At 28.9% G+C, this 25,174-nt stretch overlaps 1 protein-coding gene across 1 annotated transcript in view; it reads right to left on the bottom strand.

The window, feature by feature from the left end:
- Positions 1-9,169, bottom strand: part of LOC119766165 (uncharacterized protein K02A2.6-like) — a 159,282-nt gene extending 150,113 nt beyond the window's left edge. Inside the window, exon 1 of the mRNA XM_038250576.1 lies at positions 9,073-9,169. Coding sequence (XP_038106504.1) covers positions 9,073-9,169 — 97 coding nt within the window. The remainder of the gene's footprint in view (positions 1-9,072) is intronic.
- Positions 9,170-25,174: the final 16,005 nt, after the last annotated feature.

Here is a 25,174-nt window from a genome sequence, read left to right as displayed (position 1 = left end):
TTTAAATTTAAATTCTTAAATTCTAAATTCTTAAATTCTTAAATTCTTAAATTTAAATTTAAATTCTTAAATTCTTAAATTCTTAAATTTACCCTAAATTCTTAAATTCTTAAATTCTAAATTTAAATTTAAATTCTTAAATTTAAATTCTAAATTCTAAATTTAAATTTAAATTCTTAAATTCTAAATTCTTAAATTCTTAAATTCTTAAATTTAAATTCTTAAATTTTAAATTTAAATTTAAATTCTTAAATTTTAAATTTAAATTCTTAAATTTTAAATTTAAATTTAAATTTAAATTCTTAAATTCTTAAATTTTAAATTTTAAATTTAAATTCTTAAATTTAAATTTAAATTTAAATTCTTAAATTTTTAAATTTTAAATTCTTAAATTTAAATTCTTAAATTTAAATTTAAATTCTTAAATTCTTAAATTTAAATTTAAATTCTTAAATTTTAAATTCTTAAATTTAAATTTTAAATTCTTAAATTCTTAAATTTTTTAAATTCTTAAATTTTAAATTCTAAATTCTTAAATTTTAAATTCTTAAATTCTTAAATTCTTAAATTCTTAAATTCTTAAATTCTTAAATTTAAATTTAAATTCTTAAATTCTTAAATTCTTAAATTCTTAAATTTAAATTCTTAAATTTTAAATTCTTAAATTTAAATTTAAATTTTAAATTTAAATTTTTTAAATTCTTAAATTTTTAAATTTAAATTTTAAATTTAAATTTAAATTCTTAAATTCTTAAATTCTTAAATTTTAAATTTTAAATTTAAATTTTAAATTTAAATTTTAAATTCTAAATTCTTAAATTTAAATTTAAATTCTTAAATTCTTAAATTTTAAATTCTTAAATTTAAATTTAAATTTTAAATTTTAAATTCTTAAATTTTAAATTTAAATTCTTAAATTCTTAAATTTTAAATTCTAAATTTAAATTTAAATCTTAAATTTAAATTTAAATTTAAATTTAAATTTAAATTTCTTAAATTCTTAAATTTAAATTTTAAATTCTTAAATTCTAAATTCTTAAATTTTAAATTCTTAAATTTTTAAATTTAAATTCTTAAATTCTTAAATTCTTAAATTCTTAAATTTAAATTCTTAAATTCTTAAATTCTTAAATTCTTAAATTCTTAAATTCTAAATTTTCTTAAATTTTAAATTCTTAAATTCTTAAATTCTTAAATTTTAAATTCTTAAATTCTTAAATTCTTAAATTTTAAATTTTAAATTTTAAATTTTAAATTCTTAAATTCTTAAATTTTTAAATTTTAAATTCTTAAATTCTTAAATTCTTAAATTTTAAATTTAAATTTTAAATTCTTAAATTTAAATTCTTAAATTCTTAAATTTTAAATTTAAATTTAAATTTAAATTCTTAAATTCTTAAATTCTTAAATTTTAAATTCTTAAATTTAAATTCTTAAATTCTTAAATTTAAATTTAAATTTAAATTCTTAAATTCTTAAATTTTTAAATTTAAATTCTTAAATTTTAAATTCTTAAATTCTTAAATTCTTAAATTCTAAATTCTTAAATTCTTAAATTTTAAATTCTTAAATTTTAAATTCTTAAATTCTTAAATTCTAAATTTTAAATTTAAATTTAAATTCTTAAATTCTTAAATTCTTAAATTCTTAAATTTTAAATTCTTAAATTCTTAAATTCTTAAATTCTTAAATTCTTAAATTTAAATTCTTAAATTTAAATTTTAAATTCTTAAATTTTAAATTTTAAATTTTAAATTCTTAAATTCTTAAATTTAAATTCTTAAATTCTTAAATTTAAATTTTAAATTCTTAAATTCTTAAATTCTTAAATTCTTAAATTTAAATTCTAAATTTAAATTTAAATTCTTAAATTCTTAAATTCTTAAATTTAAATTTAAATTTAAATTTAAATTCTTAAATTCTTAAATTCTTAAATTTTAAATTCTTAAATTCTTAAATTTAAATTTAAATTCTTAAATTCTTAAATTCTTAAATTCTTAAATTTAAATTCTTAAATTCTTAAATTTAAATTCTTAAATTTAAATTTTAAATTCTTAAATTTAAATTCTTAAATTTAAATTTTTAAATTCTTAAATTTAAATTCTTAAATTCTTAAATTTTTAAATTTAAATTTTAAATTCTTAAATTCTTAAATTCTTAAATTCTTAAATTTAAATTCTTAAATTCTTAAATTTAAATTCTTAAATTTTTAAATTTAAATTCTTAAATTCTTAAATTCTTAAATTTAAATTTAAATTCTTAAATTCTTAAATTCTTAAATTTAAATTTAAATTCTTAAATTTAAATTTTAAATTTAAATTTAAATTCTTAAATTTTAAATTTAAATTCTTAAATTTTTAATTTAAATTCTTAAATTTTAAATTCTTAAATTTAAATTTAAATTTTAAATTTAAATTCTTAAATTCTTAAATTTAAATTTAAATTTAAATTCTTAAATTTAAATTCTTAAATTCTTAAATTTAAATTCTTAAATTCTTAAATTCTTAAATTTTAAATTCTAAATTTTAAATTTAAATTCTTTAAATTCTTAAATTTAAATTCTTAAATTTAAATTTAAATTCTTAAATTCTTAAATTTTAAATTTTAAATTCTTAAATTCTTAAATTTAAATTCTTAAATTCTTAAATTTAAATTTTAAATTTAAATTTTAAATTCTTAAATTCTTAAATTTTAAATTTTAAATTCTTAAATTTAAATTCTTAAATTTAAATTTAAATTCTTAAATTCTTAAATTTAAATTTTAAATTTAAATTCTTAAATTCTTAAATTCTTAAATTCTTAAATTCTTAAATTTAAATTTAAATTCTTAAATTCTTAAATCTTAAATTCTTAAATTTAAATTCTTAAATTTTAAATTTAAATTCTTAAATTCTTAAATTCTTAAATTTTAAATTCTTAAATTCTTAAATTTAAATTTTAAATTCTTAAATTTAAATTCTTAAATTCTTAAATTCTAAATTTAAATTTAAATTCTTAAATTTTAAATTTAAATTTAAATTTAAATTTAAATTTTAAATTTTAAATTCTTAAATTTTAAATTTAAATTTAAATTCTTAAATTCTTAAATTCTTAAATTTAAATTTAAATTCTTAAATTCTTAAATTCTTAAATTCTTAAATTCTTAAATTTAAATCTTAAATTTTAAATTCTTAAATTTAAATTTAAATTTAAATTTTAAATTCTTAAATTCTTAAATTCTTAAATTTTAAATTTAAATTCTTAAATTTTTAAATTTAAATTTAAATTTTAAATTCTTAAATTCTAAATTTAAATTTAAATTCTTAAATTTAAATTTTAAATTCTTAAATTCTTAAATTCTTAAATTCTTAAATTTAAATTCTTAAATTCTTAAATTCTTAAATTCTTAAATTCTTAAATTCTTAAATTCTTAAATTCTTAAATTTTAAATTTTAAATTCTTAAATTTAAATTCTTAAATTCTTAAATTCTTAAATTCTTAAATTCTTAAATTTAAATTCTTAAATTTTAAATTCTTAAATTTTAAATTCTTAAATTCTTAAATTTTAAATTCTTAAATTCTTAAATTTTAAATTCTTAAATTCTTAAATTTTAAATTCTTAAATTTTAAATTCTTAAATTTAAATTCTTAAATTTTAAATTCTTAAATTCTTAAATTCTTAAATTTTAAATTCTTAAATTTAAATTTTAAATTCTTAAATTCTTAAATTCTTAAATTCTTAAATTCTTAAATTTTAAATTCTTAAATTCTTAAATTCTTAAATTCTTAAATTTAAATTCTTAAATTCTTAAATTTTAAATTCTTAAATTTAAATTCTTAAATTCTTAAATTCTTAAATTTTAAATTTAAATTCTTAAATTTAAATTCTTAAATTCTTAAATTCTTAAATTCTTAAATTTAAATTCTTAAATTCTTAAATTCTTAAATTCTTAAATTCTTAAATTTAAATTCTTAAATTTTAAATTTTAAATTCTTAAATTCTTAAATTCTTAAATTTAAATTTTAAATTCTTAAATTCTTAAATTTAAATTCTTAAATTCTTAAATTTTTAAATTCTTAAATTTAAATTTTAAATTCTTAAATTTTAAATTCTTAAATTCTTAAATTCTTAAATTTTAAATTCTTAAATTTTAAATTTAAATTTTAAATTCTTAAATTCTTAAATTTAAATTCTTAAATTTAAATTTAAATTTTAAATTCTTAAATTCTTAAATTCTTAAATTCTTAAATTTTAAATTTAAATTTAAATTCTTAAATTTTAAATTCTTAAATTTAAATTCTTAAATTTTAAATTTAAATTTAAATTTTAAATTTTAAATTCTTAAATTTAAATTCTTAAATTTAAATTCTTAAATTTAAATTCTTAAATTCTTAAATTTAAATTTAAATTCTTAAATTCTTAAATTCTTAAATTCTTAAATTCTTAAATTCTTAAATTTAAATTCTTAAATTCTTAAATTCTTAAATTTTAAATTCTTAAATTTTAAATTCTTAAATTCTTAAATTCTTAAATTCTTAAATTCTTAAATTTTAAATTTAAATTCTTAAATTCTTAAATTTTAAATTTTAAATTCTTAAATTTTAAATTCTTAAATTCTTAAATTCTTAAATTTTAAATTCTTAAATTCTTAAATTCTTAAATTCTTAAATTTTAAATTTTAAATTCTTAAATTTTAAATTTTAAATTTTAAATTCTTAAATTCTTAAATTCTTAAATTTTAAATTCTTAAATTCTTAAATTCTTAAATTCTTAAATTCTAAATTTTAAATTCTTAAATTCTTAAATTTAAATTCTTAAATTCTTAAATTCTTAAATTCTTAAATTCTTAAATTTAAATTTTAAATTCTTAAATTCTTAAATTCTTAAATTTAAATTCTTAAATTTTAAATTCTTAAATTTAAATTCTTAAATTTTAAATTCTTAAATTTTAAATTCTTAAATTTTAAATTCTTAAATTTAAATTCTTAAATTCTTAAATTCTTAAATTCTTAAATTTAAATTTTTCTAAATTCTTAAATTTAAATTCTTAAATTCTTAAATTTAAATTCTTAAATTTAAATTTAAATTCTTAAATTCTTAAATTCTTAAATTTAAATTTAAATTTTAAATTTTAAATTCTTAAATTCTTAAATTTTAAATTCTTAAATTTTAAATTCTTAAATTCTTAAATTCTTAAATTTAAATTCTTAAATTTAAATTCTTAAATTTTTTAAATTTAAATTCTTAAATTCTTAAATTCTTAAATTCTAAATTCTTAAATTCTAAATTTAAATTTTAAATTCTTAAATTCTTAAATTCTTAAATTTAAATTCTAAATTTAAATTTAAATTTAAATTCTTAAATTTAAATTCTTAAATTCTTAAATTCTTAAATTCTTAAATTTTAAATTCTTAAATTTTAAATTCTTAAATTCTTAAATTTAAATTTTAAATTCTTAAATTCTTAAATTTAAATTTAAATTCTTAAATTCTTAAATTCTTAAATTCTTAAATTCTTAAATTTAAATTCTTAAATTTAAATTCTTAAATTCTTAAATTCTTAAATTTTAAATTTTAAATTTAAATTCTTAAATTCTTAAATTCTTAAATTCTTAAATTCTTAAATTTTAAATTCTTAAATTCTTAAATTTAAATTCTTAAATTCTTAAATTTAAATTTAAATTCTTAAATTCTTAAATTCTTAAATTCTTAAATTTTAAATTTAAATTCTTAAATTTTAAATTTTAAATTCTTAAATTTAAATTTTAAATTTTAAATTTTAAATTTAAATTTAAATTCTTAAATTCTTAAATTTAAATTTAAATTCTTAAATTTAAATTCTTAAATTTTAAATTCTTAAATTCTTAAATTCTTAAATTTTAAATTCTTAAATTCTTAAATTTTAAATTCTTAAATTTTAAATTCTTAAATTTTAAATTCTTAAATTTAAATCTTAAATTTTAAATTTTAAATTCTTAAATTCTTAAATTTTAAATTTAAATTTTAAATTTTAAATTCTTAAATTCTTAAATTCTTAAATTTAAATTCTTAAATTTTAAATTCTTAAATTCTTAAATTTAAATTCTTAAATTCTTAAATTCTTAAATTCTTAAATTTAAATTCTTAAATTCTTAAATTTAAATTTAAATTCTTAAATTCTTAAATTCTTAAATTTAAATTCTTAAATTCTTAAATTCTTAAATTCTTAAATTCTTAAATTTAAATTTTAAATTCTTAAATTCTTAAATTTTTAAATTCTTAAATTCTTAAATTCTTAAATTCTTAAATTCTTAAATTCTTAAATTCTTAAATTTTAAATTCTTAAATTTTAAATTCTTAAATTCTTAAATTCTTAAATTTAAATTCTTAAATTTTAAATTTTAAATTCTTAAATTCTTAAATTTAAATTTAAATTCTTAAATTCTTAAATTCTTAAATTCTTAAATTCTTAAATTCTTAAATTCTTAAATTCTTAAATTTAAATTTTAAATTCTTAAATTCTTAAATTCTTAAATTTTAAATTTTAAATTCTTAAATTCTTAAATTTAAATTTTAAATTTTAAATTTAAATTCTTAAATTTTAAATTCTTAAATTCTTAAATTTAAATTTAAATTCTTAAATTCTTAAATTTAAATTCTTAAATTCTTAAATTCTTAAATTCTTAAATTCTTAAATTCTTAAATTTTAAATTCTTAAATTCTTAAATTTTAAATTTAAATTCTTAAATTTTAAATTCTTAAATTCTTAAATTTAAATTTAAATTTAAATTTTAAATTCTTAAATTCTTAAATTTTAAATTCTTAAATTCTTAAATTCTTAAATTTTAAATTCTTAAATTCTTAAATTCTTAAATTCTTAAATTCTTAAATTCTTAAATTCTTAAATTCTTAAATTTAAATTCTTAAATTCTTAAATTCTTAAATTTAAATTTTAAATTTTAAATTTTAAATTCTTAAATTTAAATTCTTAAATTTTAAATTTTAAATTTTAAATTCTTAAATTTAAATTCTTAAATTCTTAAATTCTTAAATTTTAAATTTAAATTCTTAAATTTTAAATTCTTAAATTCTTAAATTCTTAAATTCTTAAATTTTTAAATTCTTAAATTCTTAAATTTAAATTTTAAATTTTAAATTCTTAAATTTTAAATTTAAATTTAAATTCTTAAATTCTTAAATTCTTAAATTCTTAAATTCTTAAATTTAAATTCTTAAATTCTTAAATTTTAAATTCTTAAATTCTTAAATTCTTAAATTCTTAAATTCTTAAATTCTTAAATTCTTAAATTCTTAAATTTTAAATTCTTAAATTTTAAATTTAAATTCTAAATTCTTAAATTCTTAAATTTTAAATTCTTAAATTCTTAAATTCTTAAATTTTAAATTCTTAAATTCTTAAATTTAAATTCTTAAATTCTTAAATTCTTAAATTTTAAATTTTAAATTTTAAATTCTTAAATTTAAATTTAAATTCTTAAATTCTTAAATTTTAAATTCTTAAATTCTTAAATTTAAATTTAAATTCTTAAATTCTTAAATTCTTAAATTTTAAATTCTTAAATTCTTAAATTCTTAAATTCTTAAATTCTTAAATTCTTAAATTCTTAAATTCTTAAATTTTAAATTCTTAAATCTTAAATTCTTAAATTCTTAAATTCTTAAATTTAAATTCTTAAATTCTTAAATTTAAATTCTTAAATTTAAATTCTTAAATTCTTAAATTCTTAAATTCTAAATTCTTAAATTCTTAAATTCTTAAATTCTAAATTCTTAAATTCTTAAATTCTTAAATTTAAATTTAAATTCTTAAATTCTTAAATTCTTAAATTCTTAAATTCTTAAATTCTTAAATTTAAATTTAAATTCTTAAATTCTTAAATTCTTAAATTTTAAATTCTTAAATTCTTAAATTTTAAATTCTTAAATTCTTAAATTCTTAAATTTAAATTCTTAAATTCTTAAATTCTTAAATTCTTAAATTCTTAAATTCTTAAATTCTTAAATTCTTAAATTCTTAAATTCTTAAATTCTTAAATTTTAAATTCTTAAATTCTTAAATTCTTAAATTCTTAAATTCTTAAATTCTTAAATTCTTAAATTCTTAAATTCTTAAATTCTTAAATTCTTAAATTCTTAAATTCTTAAATTCTTAAATTCTTAAATTCTTAAATTCTTGAATTCTTAAATTCTTAAATTCTTAAATTCTTAAATTCTTAAATTCTTAAATTCTTAATTTTTCATTCTGGATTTTTTTAATTTTGGAAGAAATAAAGTTTTTGATTGTTATTCCGAGGTTTTCGTTACTTTGTATTTACGAATTTCTAATAACTTTTGAAAAATTTCGACGTTCCGTATTTCAACCTTTTGAACTATTGAATTTATAAAAACTTTAATATCAAAATTATTATTCAATTCTGCAAATTTTTTATTTTGAAATTCCAAATTTCAGATTTTTGTTGAAATTTTCTTTATTATTAAAAAAAGTTATTTGAAATTTCTGAAATGTTTGGTTTTTCATATTTTTGAATTTGTTGTTTGGTTGAATTTCAAAATTTCAGATTATTATTGTATTTTCAGTAAGAACATAGATATTTGTATGATTATTGTCAAGTTTAATTCCACTCTGATTTACTTCATTTTGGTACCGCGAGTGTGGATCAACCGGACAGCGCAGGGGACTCGTAATACAGAGTACTAGTTGGTACTAGCAATAAATAGTTGGTGACACGATGGCCGACAACTTCTTTTTTTTACTCCATTTCGACCTAAAATCTAAATCTGTTTCTTTTCTTTTCTTTGCATTTTGAGATTCGGCGGGAATTTTAAATATTATTATATCCAATACAAAACTATTTTATTTAAAACGTTTGTATTTATCAGTCGCAATCAAACAGGAAAATTACAATTCTATGATTTTTTCATAAAAACATATTACAAACAAGCACCGCGCGAAGAAACGTCAAACGCAATCTTTCCGTTTCTGTTACTTTTCAGCTGCGTACCGCTTAAGAAAAATCTTTTCGTGACCCTTTCCTTGACCGTTTCTTGGGCGTTTTTTTATATGGAGTTTTGCGTTCCTTCCGATCAGCATACCAGCCTTTAGGTGTGGTGATGACCGTGGAGAAGCGTATGACGTGCTGTTGACGGAACCGACCGAGGTGCAGAAGATCGTCGAGGTTGACCGGCACATCGGTTGTGCCAAGTCGGAATAATGGCCGATTTGACGATCATGGTCAAAACGACAGTCGGATAGCGTTTGGATTCTATGACACGCAAGAGCCACCATGAGGATGAGGAAAAGCACCGCGCCATAGTACCATCCTGACGTGTCTGCAAGTTTGCGTGGGAAATGTTAGCCCCGCCATGACCGAAGTCATCATGGGAATGTCGCAGTACTGGTGTCTACTGGTTATACAGCAGCAACAACCGCCAACGGGAGTGCTGCGCTAGCATCGTGTTCTGGAAGCACACTTCACCGCTTCTGCGCTGGGAGGTCAGATCCTCCCGGGACCTTCTGTTGAATCGCTGTCCTGATTGGCCTCGAACATGGCTGGGTTGAACCTGGGTGCTCCTGAAAACAGTGCGTTCAGCTTTGGAAGTGCCCTTGGCAATCTGGTATCGACTCTGGCATCACCTTCGCGACTGCTGGCTGGTGGCCCCTCAAACAACCCGTTCCCGTTGATGTCAATGCTGCCGACTGGAACCGTTGGAAACATTGGCCGTGTGCCGCAAACACTAACCGGAGACAAGCGGAACATGGCCGGTGCGGGACAGGCGAGTTTCCCCGAGATCTGAGGTCAAGTCTATCAGTGCATGTTGCTGAACCTGTTCGGCATTTGGGATTTGCAGTTTTTTTTTATTTACCATTTACTTAGTATTCTTTAATTTTTATTTCTTTTCATTTTTAATTTTTTAATTTTTTTTTTCTCATGTTATGTTGCGACGAGATCATTGGGAGTACATCAATTTCTCAAAGTCTACAAAAAAAACTGGATCGCCAAACATGTAAGAATAAAATTATTTCAATGATTTGACTAGAATCTGAACAATACTTCTCATTGCAGAGCCGTCTTTATATCGGATAAGGAGGACAAAAAAGCGCCGGATAAAGATACCATCCAAGTTGGCCGAATTTACGGAAAAAAATTTCACCAAAACAGACGCATGGAGGTGCACGAGCTGGCAGTGACCAAGCAGCTGGACCGTTGTCATCACCTTTGTCATCCCGATGACCACCAGATGGCCTAGATTGGAGCGCTCAGCCGAATACAAATCAATTGGGTGTGGACGGAACGCGAAGGTTGCTCGGAAATGGATGCGCGACGAGAAACTTCAGCCGTGGAAAGCAAAAGTTTACGCGAGCTTCAAGACGGACAAGATCACGGAGGAAATCGATCGGAAGCTGTTTGCCTAGTTTGGTTCGATTAACCAGATTCGGATGCACACCCTGGTCAACAACAACGCGAGCGACGGGAAGGACTATCACAGGTGGTTGACAACGCGGTAACCCCAGCGGTACCAGCGGCGGGCCAACCGGTACGGGTTTGTGTTTGTGGTCATCAAGATCAAGCCGGCAGCACCGGGTTTGGCTGATTCCACCCAAGATCTGACCGGAATTGTCTCGTCAAACCTAGTCTTCCATCATTAACGCGGGAAGTGTTGGTCCCTTCCAAATTCTTCGGAGGCAAGCCGCCAATTCCTACAGATTCCACTGTCCGAGGGGCTAAGACACTACGACTTTTGGTCGTACTAGACCAAAGCAGTTCCAATTTGAAGACGTCCGGGCTTGGGTTATGTTGGCCAGTTACGAAGCGGATTGCGAAACGACATCAACCGGCAGCTGGGCACGGCCGGGGAACTGGTCAAATATGAGGAGATTCAGGTCGAAGGAATCTACGCGGTGCCGTACGAAAACTGCTTCTACCGGGTTGTGGTGCTGGAGAAGGTCTGGACGGATTTCTTTAACTTGTTTATAGGTTATGAATGACAAACCTCTTCCTTTTGTTTCAGATCGCCTCGTCGAAGAGCTTGGTTGGTCATTCCGTCAACGGAGTTGCGACCGCCGCTGCTGTTGATGAAGACTGCCCAACTTTGCCTTCGGTTTTAAGCAGCTTACGTGCGATTAGCAGTCTTCCACCATGACGTCGATTGAAAGCGCCAGCTTTCCGGAACTTTGTCTGTGACTTCAAGCAGGTTGACATCAACTACTGGCCGCAAATCCCGCAGGACAAAAGCATCGTTCGGATCGTCCAGATTACATAACATCTTGATGAACTCGCGATGCCGTACCGGGCTTAAGTCTTGAAAGTCGTCTCCGCGAACGCCGTCGAAGTCTTCGATCTGGACAACGGCTCCATCAAATCGGCCCCCTCGGACAAGTTGCGTGGTTTCACAGGGTTTACCCGCACCGCCGTTAAAAGTCCCGGACTGATCATCGAGTAGCTGCAAGACTTGAGGTCCACCAAACGTCTCCTGCAGCAACTGTTTGAGGTCAAGTCCTGTATGTTCAACGGCCGTCGCTGACCGACCTGAAAATGAACCGCTCGCTGGGTGTCCTGCTGCTGGAGAACCACGACAAGAAGCTCAACGAGGCGGCCAAAGCGGAAAAGCTCAAGAGCGAGCACAGGAGGTAGAAGCTGCTTGGCAGGCCAAGGCAGAAGCTGGACGTAAACAGCAGGAACAGGAAGCGGAAATCGAACGCAAAAAGTGCGAATAGAAAGAATCCACTTCAATATTTTGTCTGTTAACCTACAAACATAATAATTAAAATAAGGGGACTCAGGGTTGGGCCGCGTTTCATTCAACTATTAATATAACGGAAAATAAATAAAACTAGTTTTAAAGTAAGAAAATCAAGATAAATCAACCTTTCTGGTTGAATTCCATTAATTTGGATTCAACCAAAACAAAAAAGAAAAACACCTATAAAAAAAAGAAGAAGAAGAAGTGGCTGTCAAAACTAACCCGTCCATTCCGTTTCGATTCCGTTTGAATTCCGCTTGAACCGATTTGCGGCGAAAAGTCAAACGGAACCGGTTGTTGCGTTTGAAACGGAATACGGTTTAGAATCTAAAACGAACACTGTTTAGAATTCGAATCGAACTTTTTTCGCTCAAGCGGAATTCTAAACGGAATTCAAACGGAACGCGCTGAGTGGGTAAAGGTATGATGAATTTTAGGTCGCTTTTTTCAAGCGATATTAAAATTTAAATTTAATTTATTGCTTATTGCGAGATAAAATCACGTTTCTCCATCGCTGTGAGTGACAGGAGATTATTGCCGCCTAACTACCGCAGTGTAAAAATCAGCAAGTTGAACTGAAATTCTGAGTTGATTTGGCTGTCAACTGGGTTTGTTTTGAATATTTTCCAAAAAGTCAGCTGAAAACTCAAGGCAACCTTTGACAACAGCCAAAAATTTGTTCTGCGGTTTTCATGCGGCTGTCATGCGACCATTATCTTGCGGTCGTATCACCGCGCGTGAACTCTAATTATTAACGCCCGCGATAATAATTAAATAAAAAAAAAATATTGTAACAAGGTTTACTGTTAACGTCAACGTTAGAAAAAAAGCATTTGTCATTTTTTTACGTAACGTCGATGAACGCGCCCAAATCAGGTCCAAACAAATTTTGTGAGCCAGTGCAGATTATGCTCTAGTACAACAGCACAAAACAGAGAGCATAACACATACAAAAACAGAAAACAGAACATCCAGTGAGTGCCTGGAGTTCTGAGGTCAGAATTCAGTAGCTTTGGCCAGCAGGAACCGACTAGCGGTTGTTCATTGCTCAGCGAACCGTACTACTGACCAGTTCAGACCATTTCAGACGCAGTTTAGCTAAGATTAAGTGTTTACAGTCCACTTTTAGTCCGTCCAATTACTGACCGCGAAATATAACCTGACGAATAACGAATAAATGTTTTCTGTACAACCCGCGAGTTCTGATTGATTTAGAAAGATCCGATTTTGCAAGGCACCGGGAATCTGACGCTAGTATGTGCGCAAACAGTCGATGAAAATTAGACACTTAAATTTGTTTCATTTTTTTTGTGCGATGAAATCCGCTACACCTTCAAATCAAATTATTCGCTCTACAGCATTGCCTTGGCGTTCTCGATTGCGAGATTCCTACTCGAAACTAGGTGTTCGAAGGCTTGATTGTTGAGGCAATTGCAAACCTCTTTTTACACCTTAGCTTCCATCCATCCCGGGATTCGAACTGACGACCTTTGGATTGTTAGTCCAACTGCCTACCAGCAACTCCACCGAGACAGGACCCAGGGAGACGACTCCTACACCTGGACTGAGCTAACGACCTAACCTTTTTTAGGTTAGTCCGGGGCCAACATTCACTTCCCGTCCGACGGAAGGCGTGATCAGACAAATCTCGTCTCGAAAAATGCCACCGGGACCGTCTGGGATCAAACCCAGGCCGACTGGGTGAGAGGCAATCACGCTTACCCCTACACCACGGTCCCGGCTTACACCTTCTATGATCCAAATTCTTGACTTGGTTTGGTGGTGCCCAGTTAAATCAATCCGAATTCTGAAACGGAATCTAATTAGAATCGTATACAAATTCCGTTTCAAACGCAACAACCGGTTCGGACAATTGTCAAATTGTCAAATTGTCAAATTGTCGAATTTTCAAATTGTTAAAATGTCAAATCGTCAAATTGTCAATTGTCAATCAAATTGTCAAATTGTCAAATTGTCGAATTGTCAAATTGTAAAAATGTCAAATCGTCAAATTGTCAATTGTCAATTGTCAATCAAATTGTCAAATTGTCGAATTGTCAAATTGTTAAATTGTCAATTGTCAATCAAATGGTCAAATTGTCAAATTGTCAAATTGTCAAATTGTCAAATTGTCAAATTGTCAAATTGTCAAATTGTCAAATTGTCATATTGTCAAATTGTCAAATTGTCAAATTGTCAAATTGTCAAATTGTCAAATTGTCAAATTGTCAAATTGACAAATTGTCAAATTGTCAAATTGTCAAATTGTCAAATTGTCAAATTGTTAAATTGTCAAATTGTCAAATTGTCAAATTGTCAAATTGTCAAATTGTCAAATTGTCAAATTGTCAAATTGTTAAATTGTCAAATTGTCAAATTGTCAAATTGTCAAATTGTCAAATTGTCAAATTGTCAAATTGTCAAATTGTCAAATTGTCAAACTGTCAAATTGTCAAACTGTCAAATTGTCAAACTGTCAAATTGTCAAATTGTCAAATTGTCAAATTGTCAAATTGTCAAATTGTCAAATTGTCAAATTGTCAAATTGTCAAATTGTCAAATTGTCAAATTGTCAAATTGTCAAATTGTCAAATTGTCAAATTGTCAAATTGTCAAATTGTCAAATTGTCAAATTGTCAAATTGTCAAATTGTCAAATTGTCAAATTGTCAAATTGTCAAATTGTCAAATTGTCAAATTGTCAAATTGTCAAATTGTCAAATTGTCAAATTGTCAAATTGTCAAATTGTCAAATTGTCAAATTGTCAAATTGTCAAATTGTCAAATTGTCAAATTGTCAAATTGTCAAATTGTCAAATTGTCAAATTGTCAAATTGTCAAATTGTCAAATTGTCAAATTGTCAAATTGTCAAATTGTCAAATTGTAAAATTGTCAAATTGTCAAATTGTCAAATTGTCAAATTGTCAAATTGTCAAATTGTCAAATTGTCAAATTGTCAAATTGTCAAATTGTCAAATTGTCAAATTGTCAAATTGTCAAATTGTCAAATTGTCAAATTGTCAAATTGTCAAATTGTCAAATTGACATCAAACAGACATTTTGACATTTTGACATTTTGACATTTTGACATTTTGAAATTTTGAAATTTTGACATTTTGACATTTTGACATTTTGACATTTTGACATTTTGACATTTTGACATTTTGACATTTTGACATTTTGACATTTTGACATTTTGACATTTTGACATTTTGACATTTTGACATTTTGACATTTTGACATTTTGACATTTTGACATTTTGACATTTTGACATTTTGACATTTTGACATTTTGACATTTTGACATTTTGACATTTTGACATTTTGACATTTTGACATTTTGACATTTTGACATTTTGACATTTTGATATTTTGACAATATAATTAATCAGTAAATTCTTCAATTGTTCAATTTGCTTTAGTCATGTCACTCCAGCACCACACTGCTAAGTGAATTTGTGCTGATCGGAGGTACAAATTAAGCACGCATACAATACTTGTGCACAGCACTGACGTGTGAGATACAACTGCCCTTCGAGTATTTACGTTCTTGGTCAATGAAATTGAAACATTTCGGCATTTTCCTGTAATGGTGTGCGTGAATTTTCGAGACCGTTCTAGTCGGGAGGGATTTCCTCGCGATTTCAGCGTTGTACCACACAACTCAAATTGGGAGGGCCGCCCTCACGGATTTCTCCTTTTTGCGTGCAGTGTCAGTCGCACACGAAGCATCGAAGACGATATGGTATTTTATCTTCTATTAATGGGCAACCAAGGGCACATTTTTATCCCTGTTATATGCACAAGTAATAGTAACATTTGGTATTCCCGAGTTATTTACCCCTGCTCGGGAACTGCTTCGAGGCCTCCAGGCCATCTGCTTACAGGTCCAGGTTGATGTTTATACACTCAGAAAAAAGTACTGGCAAAATCCATAAGAACATCTTATGACCTTTCGACATCAGGATTTTATTCGGATGTCATAAGATTTTCTTATGGCTGGGAGGGGAAATTTGACAAAGCCGTCAATTAAGATTTCCATTGAGTTATCTTATGACATTCATAGATGGAATTGTGTACAGAATATATGGCAATGCTCATGGAGATCATATTGACATACATTGTTTTTTATACCCATTTTTTCTTATTTTTAATTGAATGAAAACAAAAGTTTATTTAAATTTTAAACGTGTATATTTTTTAATTATCGTAATATAACTAAAACTTCATTTCATTTTTGCTTCGAGGAGATGTTTTCCCCGTTCTTATTCGTGGTCGCTCCACTGTTCCTCCGCTGCTCGTCGTCCCGTTGGTTTCCGCTGCCTCCGGTTTAATCGTCTTGTGCTGGTGATTCAGCATGTTCTGCCGGATGGCCAATACCTTCGGCATGACCGCGTCAATCAAACTTAAACCCCTTCGACCGCTGCTCGGAACTGTCCTCACCGATGCTATTCTCCGGATCCTTCTGGAGTACCGCCGGCGAAATCAACAGTCATTGATGTAACCTATAATACCAAAACAAAATATTCAACTTCGAACCAAAACCCACGAAACACCCGCCACAGAACTTACCAGTCTTGGAGGTCGCGGTAAATAAGAAAATTTATTCGTCCGATCAGAAACTCATAGCGGCGGCGGAGCTTTGTGAAGTAGTTACCGGAACGAACTACGGGGTGATTTGGAGTCGCGAGCTTTCAAAATTGTCTTCTCGATCCGTCCTTTCGCCATCTTGAAATGTCAAAAAATTTCACACTAGCATCTTACGCGAAAACCATTGAAAAATCACAGATGAATTCCATAAGAATTTCTTATAAAGTCCATAGTCTATCAACAGTGGACCAAATACATAAGTAAAGTTTAGTTATAACCATATGAATTTATAGTGACGGTCATAAGGTTGTCTATGAAAATCGCGAGAGGCTAGTGGATACTCAAATCAGGCAGCACATAAGATGTAGACTTATGAAAATCTTACATTCTTTTTCCTCAGTGTACTCCTCGGCGTCCAGCGATAGAATGATTCTCCTTGACTGACCGAGCCGGGTTATAATGGCTTAGAATGGAGATGGCTGCCCCGCCCCTTTGCGCCCGTTATTCAATTCCTACGTCATTCGCTTTTTGTTGCAACATGCCATTTTTTAGTGCAGCAGTTGCAGTTAGTGAACAAACGGAAATGATCCATATGCAAAAGCCAAATCTACTCACCTGATGATTTCATGTTGTAATCAGTAATAGTCTCCACCACATCGAATACATTTGTCATTGAAGAACGGCTAGTGCTTGAAGTTCTTGAAGCTTCTGAAAAATAACAAGATTGAAAAATAAACGTTATTAGAATGAAACTGAATTGAAATTCACCAAAATTCAAAAATCTGTCGATTGACTTGTTTTTCAAAGTATTTGGTTATACCTACTTAGAAAACTTACAATGATTTTACAAATTTTTAAGTGGGTATATTAAAAAATTTAAAAATCAGCTTTAACATTTTTGGGTTTTAAGTAATTTTAGCGCAACATCAAAATTGGTCAAAATGTTCCCATAGTTTCAGAAGGATTTGAAAAAAACACATTAATACCAAAAAGTGGTATCCTGACTTAGATTTTTTTCCCCGATTTCAAGTCATTTTTTTAGGGGGTATATCAAAAATGTTTAAAATCAAGTTTGAAATTTTTGGTTTTCAATTAAAGCATTCACTTTGAGACATCATTTTAGCGTAAAATTTGTAATATTTTGTCAAAATTGGTCAAATTTTCCCCATAGTTTCAGAGGAATTTGATAAAACAGTTTAATACCTAAATGTAGTGTACGATCATTGACAAATTGTGCTTTTTTGCAATCTCAAAACAATACCTTAAATGGATAACCGGACGGGCGAAAATTTCTCATAGATGGCGCTGTTCGTTTGGTAGTAAGAATTTCAAATTTGTTCAGAAAATGTTTCTTTTTTGTAAATATCTCAGCAACTGCAAATCGCAGGGCGTCGAAATTTGACCTGCCGATTCACAAAAAAATTAGCTTTCACCAGGTCAAATTTTATCCCCAACCGATCTTTAATTAAGGAAATATTGAATTTCAATTGATTTCCCCCATACATTTTTTAAATCGCTTACTACCAGCGTGACAGCAGTCGCCATCGTCATTTTTTCTCTTTCTCTCCCAGCTTTTGACAGCTAGATCTGTCAAACCATTGTTTTTGTTTGAATGTCTCCGCCAAAAAATATTTCTGGTTCTGCTGCGAATTTTTATTTTCCCAACTGGAATCGACCACAACTCGGCCGGAACCGAAAACAAACGTTTAAGGGCATCTCCACCGCAGAGATCTAATTGCGTGGCAAACCTATCGGTTGGATCCCCAGTTTTAGCTTTGCTCCGTACCTAATGCACGTTTCCGCACCGCTGGGAGCTAATTTGGCTACTGAATCAAGCCCACCGCTGGGATCTAATTTATACATTTTCAAATTCTAGCCATTTTGTTGATCAAAATCAACGAAACTATATTTTAGCATAATAGAACATGCTTCTAATTGCATTATATGTCCAAATTGATTGCGTATATCAATAAAATATCATTTTCAAAATTTTAAAAGAGTTCATCCGATTTGCTCCCGACATGTTTGCACCCCAACTTTCGCACCGCGGGTAGCAAAGCTAAAGCTAAATTAGCCTTCGAGTTCATTCAGCAAAGAAAAAGTTCATCGGGGATCCGTCGAGTAGCCAAGATAGGTGCTCGAGAAGTCCCCGAGCTGCGGGTGGCTAATTTTTACAGCGATTTGTTGAATTATTTGTATTTGTTTTGGTTGTTGTTTTTGTCTTCAAAAATGGCATAGTTGCAAAAAGGCGCATTTCAACAAGAAAATCCAAAAGAAATAAAATTTAAGTTTCAATAAATAAATGAAGATGCTAGTGAAGATGCATTTAATTTGAATATCAAATTTGATTGAATATTAAAGATATCAGGAGTTTGGGTCAAAACGACTTAAAATTAAACTATAAAAATTGTGGGAAAAAATATTTCTTTGTATTGTTTGTTTAATAAAAACAATTAAACTACCTACATTTCATATAAGTTAACATTTTTAATTATTTTTTAAAATTCAAATAAATACCAAGCGAAACAATGTTATTGGGCCAAAGTAAATTTGTAAACAAAGAGAAAACTAGTATCTTGCTAACGTCAGTGGAGGAGTAAGGAATAGTTCCGAATACCTACGTTTTTCTTACTTTATTTTTTTTCATTTCATTTAAAAATATTTTGAATAGTTGTACCGTAAACTGGGGTCAATCGGGACACATGGGGCGAATTGCACGGAAAAAAACAATTCTCGAAATCGTGAAATCGTGAAATTCACGAATGTGAGAACCACGAAGGAATATATTCATGTTTATAGTGCAAATGCACCATACCTATGAATAAATTTCTTCGTGGTTCTCACATTCGTGAACTTAATTCACGATTACGGGATTGGTTTTTTTTCTGTGTGGGACAGCAGTTTTAACCATGTTGGAGCACAATATTTCATTTTTCTGGTTGGTTTCGATTAGAACAGACTCAGGCCAACAAAATGTGTACATCCATCATCATTTCCAAATTTAAAAGCTTTAAGTGCTCTAAAAATTGCTGTCCCTATTCAGACTGTAGTCCCGATTCACCCCAGATTACGGTACATACATTAAAACTGGATGACATTGATAGCCGGGTGACTATGATAGGTTTATGATTTTATTGTAAAATTAAAAATACGAATTAAATACAAACGGAATGGTATGAAACCATGTTGACCTTGTTAGATAAGTGTTCAAAGTACCTTATGAAGTAGTTTTCGACAAATTTTGAAAAGTTTTAAAAGTTAGTAAACTATAATTAGATAAATAGCATTATTTTATTACTTTGAAAATTTTATGATTTTCTCAATGAAAATAAGTTCGAATTGGAAAACAGACTGCATTATCAGAATTAAAAAAAATGCTTTTAAAATTATTCAAATTGTCATTGAAACAGAATTCAAAAATACCTTCAAATTTATTAGAATTTTCAGTACCACAAGTTTTACAGTAAATTTGTATTTTTATTTATTCTTCTCTATATTACGAATTTTTCAAATTAGACATTCGAAGAAACCATACCATGAATTTGACGTAATCACTATCAAAATCATCCCAGTTTCTAAAATAACAATTCATCAAAACGCTCTATGAAATCCTTTTTTTTGTGAAAACGTTCATGGACATACGCAATTGAAAACTTGAAAACTTGTTTAGGAATTTTGTTACGAGAGGGATGGGGTCTAAAAATCATTTTTTGCGTTATGTAGTAAAAGATTTTTGAAAATGTGTGATTGTTAAATGACTGGTGAATGTATTCAATACAATCCAAAATTGTTGGTTAAATTGCTCGTAATTTCAAGTTGGCTTTTTTACTATTGTTTTTATGTAAAAAAAAATGCTTTTTGTAAAAATATTTATAACAATTCATGAAAAAATCAAACCTTGTCTTTATCATTTTCAGTCCTTTCTGATTTACTTTTTAATATCTTGCTTTGAAATTTGTGATTGTTTGACATGAATGTAAAGAAATCATCATTCCATGAATAGATTGTGTTTGGATAATTTTTTTAAAGCCGACCAATATTCTCATGCAACATTTTTAATCTCAGGAAAATGCTATTTATTTCACTTTGACTTTGAGATTTGAAACTGTTTTGCAAAATCAGAGACAACAGGTACCTTCTAATAAAACTTAAACGATAAAACAATAGCTGGCCGCAAAGTGAGATGAACATTGTTGTTGGTTTAGGTGACCCAAACGCACTTAATTGAAGAATGTGGTTTGGTTTTGGTTTCGGCAATAGCTTATTAAAATTCTGTTTTGTCAGAAAAAATGCAACGTTTTTAACTCTGTGTGCTGTATTGAATCCCATTTTAATTATAATTTAAGCAAAACAATGTCATTGGGAAAATCCGGATTTGCAAACACACAGTCGATCCTGGGACGGGACGGCTGGATAGAGTCTTCTTTTTTACATGTTTACGTATGTATTCTTCTTCAGTTTTTTTGCAAGAAAATTCGTGTTCGAATACAAATATCAAGCAATCTGTGATTCAGATAGCTTGACAATTCAAATTTTCTTGATGATGTTTTTCAACTCAGTGCTCAAGCATGTGGATGACTTTCTCTTTTGTTGAAATGTTGTTTAGTTTTTCCTCGAAAGTTTTTTTTTAATTTGGCTGTTAAAATTTGCGGTTGGACGTGGGTGGAGAATTCTGAGTTTATGTTCCATCGTTTTACGGTGGATACGTTCATAAGGAGCTGCCGGATACAAAACACTAGAAATGGTTGGCAAATCAAAGATGACTCGAGGTCACGCTCGATACGATCACGACAAGTCAAAAAATGTTCACTTCTTCAATTTTTAATGTGTTTTTTATATGAAAGATTTTTAATTTTCATTTGGATTTGAAAAATGCAATATGATTTAAATACGTTTTCTTACTTCAATCTAAAAAAAATCCTAAAAAGCCTGCAAGTCATTAAATGGGAGGGAAAGTTTTTTCTTATCTATAAATCTGCTACTGTCGTTGTCCCGTTACGCAAAGAAAGTTAATAAATCTTCTTAAATCCAGTTCTACGATGTTGTTTCTTTACGCAAAATTTTAATTTCACGGGAAGCACAGGTTTAATATTGTTCAATGTAGATGACATTTCTATGTAACGCGCAAAAAAATAACAATAGTAAAAACAATGGGCAAAATAATCGTCAGTTCATGAAATGTATTGTTTTTTAAAATGAAAATGTTGATAAGTCGACATTCGATGTACGATAGAAATAAATGCCTTTTAATAGAAAATATTTGAATCAATCTATTAATGCAATTTACAATTATTTGTGAAATTGATTTAAAATTGTTTTATTTTTTTTTCAACTCAAATTACAATACTTCTCATTTTCTCCTCATAAGAAAGGACTGGTTTAGGTTGACAGAAGCGGCCATGTTGAAAGTGGTTTAGTTTGACAATAGGTTTTTTTCTCTTTGTTTATCCCATCCTAGAGTCGATCCTGCTCACGTCACCGAAGGTTTACAATCCTCATTGGTTCATTCAAAATGCTTGAATTTAGGTTTTTACGTAACACAAAAGACCTTTTCAAATGTCCGGCAGAAGATCGACCATGCGACAAATTCTCGTTTCTCGCATGGGGCCATGGGGCATTGGTTGTTTTGAAAAAGTTATCTAGAATGAATCAAACACTGCCCCAACGCGACATAAACAAACTAACTTACATCCCAGATTGCCAAAAGTCATTTTTCATGCGTAAACTTGCAGCACAGGAGGGAAATGTCTCCAAACTCGAAGAATTGAAATCGAAAAGTCAAGCATCTCTCCTAATGTAAACATTTACTGACCTTTACAAACTCACATTGACCCAATTACATTGTTTTGCTTGAAAAAAACCATCCGTCAGATGATTTGCTCCCGTTAGATCCCGGGGCAAACCTGAGTTTTGTTTAGATTCGAATGAACACGGATGAACTCGAAGCTAAATTAGCTCTCGCACAAGTACCGCGGTGGGCTTGACGCGGGTGTATGCGCCGTCCACCCGATATTTTTTCAAACACTGGAATTTCTTTTTGATTTAGAGTGAAAACGCGGGCACGATCACTTTTCCTAACTTTTTATTGAAAAAGTTTAACGAGTTACAAAAGGTCAAACACCAAAACTGACACTAAACTACTGAACTGAACTCCGAACTGAACACCGAACTGAACTACATACTGAACTACATACTGAACCACATACTGAACTCCGATCGAGATTTTCGATCGCCTTTTATAGTGTCCTCTTCGTTCATTTGAGGACTTTGAAGATCCCCATAATTCCTGGAATCCTTTGGGTTCGGATTTTTTGCCGAGACCTTCTGACCAATCAATTAGCGGGTGAGGTAATTATCCCCTCCATGTCCTAATTGATTGGTCAACGAGTCAAAACCCGAAGTGTCGCATATTGTCTTTCTTCTCCCTTTCTCTATCTCTCTCTCTCCCTCTGGCATAAGCAAGTGAATTAGATTCGATCTCCTATCGGCTCACGCATGGGCCATCTGTTTTTGCACGTGTGAAAACCCGAACGCACAAACGACATCGCCTCAGCCGGCCCTTCGTTTGATCTTGAAAAGAGAACTGTGAAGTTATGCTAACTGGGCCAAGTTCCTCTGGGGGTAATTTGGCTGTAGACTAATTATGATTTGAGCGACTTCACGGTTCTCTTTAATTTCACCACTGGATGAAATCTCCTCATCATGGATCAAAGTCCAATCGCACATTATTGCGTCGGGGATTTCATCTAAGGTGAAAAAGATGTGGGTCGCTACACGGGTGCCAAATTAGCATTGCAACGCAATTAGGTCCCTGCGGTGGAGATGCCCTAACTGTGCGGAATCGGAAGGCTGTTGCAGGCTGCAGCTACGGGAAGGATAGGACGAGGCGAGGGGAGAGGTATTCTGAGTGAGTTTCGGCTGCAGATGCCGAGATTTTCAATGGGCATTGGGTTAAGTTCACTGCGACCACCTGAGAAGGCTATCTTTTGTGATGTACCCTGGTTACTGTCCATACTACAAATTACTCGTATCCATTGGATCGGAAGACGAGGGGTTATTTTGCAGACATGGTTTATCCCAATTCGGAGCAATACAGTCGATGAACTGTATGACCTTCTTGGGATGGGTGTGGTGCCATACATCGTACGGCGTAAGAAGGTGCGATCCAAAGAACCGCAGCCTTCGAGACACAAGTGCTCCGCAGAAGCAGAGTAAATGTGCCGAGCTTTCCAGCTCAGTTAAACAAAAACGACAGAGGTTGTTAGGCCACCTGCCGATTTTGTGCAGGTGATATCTGGCAGGACAATGTCCTGTTAGAAGCCCTGCGAGTATTCGTAGTTCCCTACGGTTTAAGCCAAGAAGTTTCCTGGCAATTGAAGGACTTGGAGTGATAAAAGTTTTAGCTTGTTCAATCCTCGCATCTCGCCCCAGATTGAAGCGATTTGCGATTGTCCCCAATTAGTTATTTCTTGCTTTACGGCACTTTTTGAGATTCCAAGGAACGGCTCGGGACCCACGAAGATGTTTGATGAGCCTTGTCTGGCAAGTTCATCAGCCATTTCGTTGCCTTCAATGCCGCAGTGCCCTGGAACCCAAAACAACATGACTCTGTTATGCCGAGAAGCAAGTTCCCTGAGGGAAGCGACGCACTCCCAAACAAGTTTGGATTCGCATTTAGAGGATTTTAATGCCAATAGTGCAGCTTGGCTATCCGAGAAAATACCGATTTTTGCGTGTCTATAATTTCTCATAATACACGTCCTCGCACAGATGTGTATGGCATACACTTCTGCTTGAAAAACGGTAGGCCACATTCCCATAGATATGGTTTCCTGGTTCGAGGACCGAAGACTCCAGCTCCAGTAGAAGTGCCCATTTTTGAACCATCCGTAAAGAAACGAATAGTTCCTTCTGGAAGTGTAGGTCCTCCATTACTCCACATTTGGCGATTTGTTTCAATCACCTCATATGGAATGTCCATGTTGGGCCTCACCTCCATGCAGTCCGAGACTGAAGTTGCAAGGGGGGAAATGTCAAAAGCCTTCACGATCCGCGAGTGACCCGTTCCATCTCCTTCCACCCAGTTGTTACACCGTTGTAGTCGTAGAGCGCCAAGCGCTGCCTCCTGCTTCACATGTAAATGTAAAGGCAGAATGCATAGCATGGCTTCCATGGCCGCGGTGGGGGTTGTTTTCATTGCACTCGTTACAGAGAGACATGCCAGTCGTTGGAGCTTGGTCAGCTTCGACTGACATGTCTTCTGTTAAGTCTTCGGCCACCAAACGGTCGACGCATAGGTTACCCTAGGTCGAGCGATGGTGGTGTAAGACCAGAATGCAAGTTTCGGTTTAAGGCCCCAGGTTTTGCCGAGCATTTTATTGCACGCCCAGATAGCAGTAGTTGCCTTCTTTACCGCATAGTCCAGATGTGCATTCCAGTTCAGCTTTTTGTCAAGGATTACTCCTAAATATTTGACCTCAGAACTGAAGGTCAGTTGGGTTCCTTTCAAGGTAGGCGGCCTAAGGTCGTGTTTCCTCCTGTTAGTAAACGGGATTATCACGGTTTTGTTAGGGTTTATTGTCAGCCCTTCCTGCTCACACCACGACATGGTGCAGTTTAGAGCTGACTGTAGACGGTCCGATAACGTTCCGTCGTACTTCCCCCGGATGATTAAGACTACGTCGTCAGCATATCCAATGACTTCGTAGCCGAGTAGTGTAAGTTTTCTTAGAAGACTATCTACCACCAGCAGCCAAAGCAAAGGAGAGAGTACTCCCTTGCGGACAGCCTTTGGCTGCTGTTATTGTGATAGATGTGTCTCCTAGCGATGCTGAAATCTCTCTGCTCGTAAGCATAGCATGAA

Source organism: Culex quinquefasciatus, chromosome 2 (assembly GCF_015732765.1).
Source record: "Culex quinquefasciatus strain JHB chromosome 2, VPISU_Cqui_1.0_pri_paternal, whole genome shotgun sequence".
NCBI lineage: Eukaryota > Metazoa > Arthropoda > Insecta > Diptera > Culicidae > Culex > Culex quinquefasciatus.
Note: the sequence above shows the minus strand (reverse complement) of the source record. Positions and strands in the feature narration are given on the sequence as shown.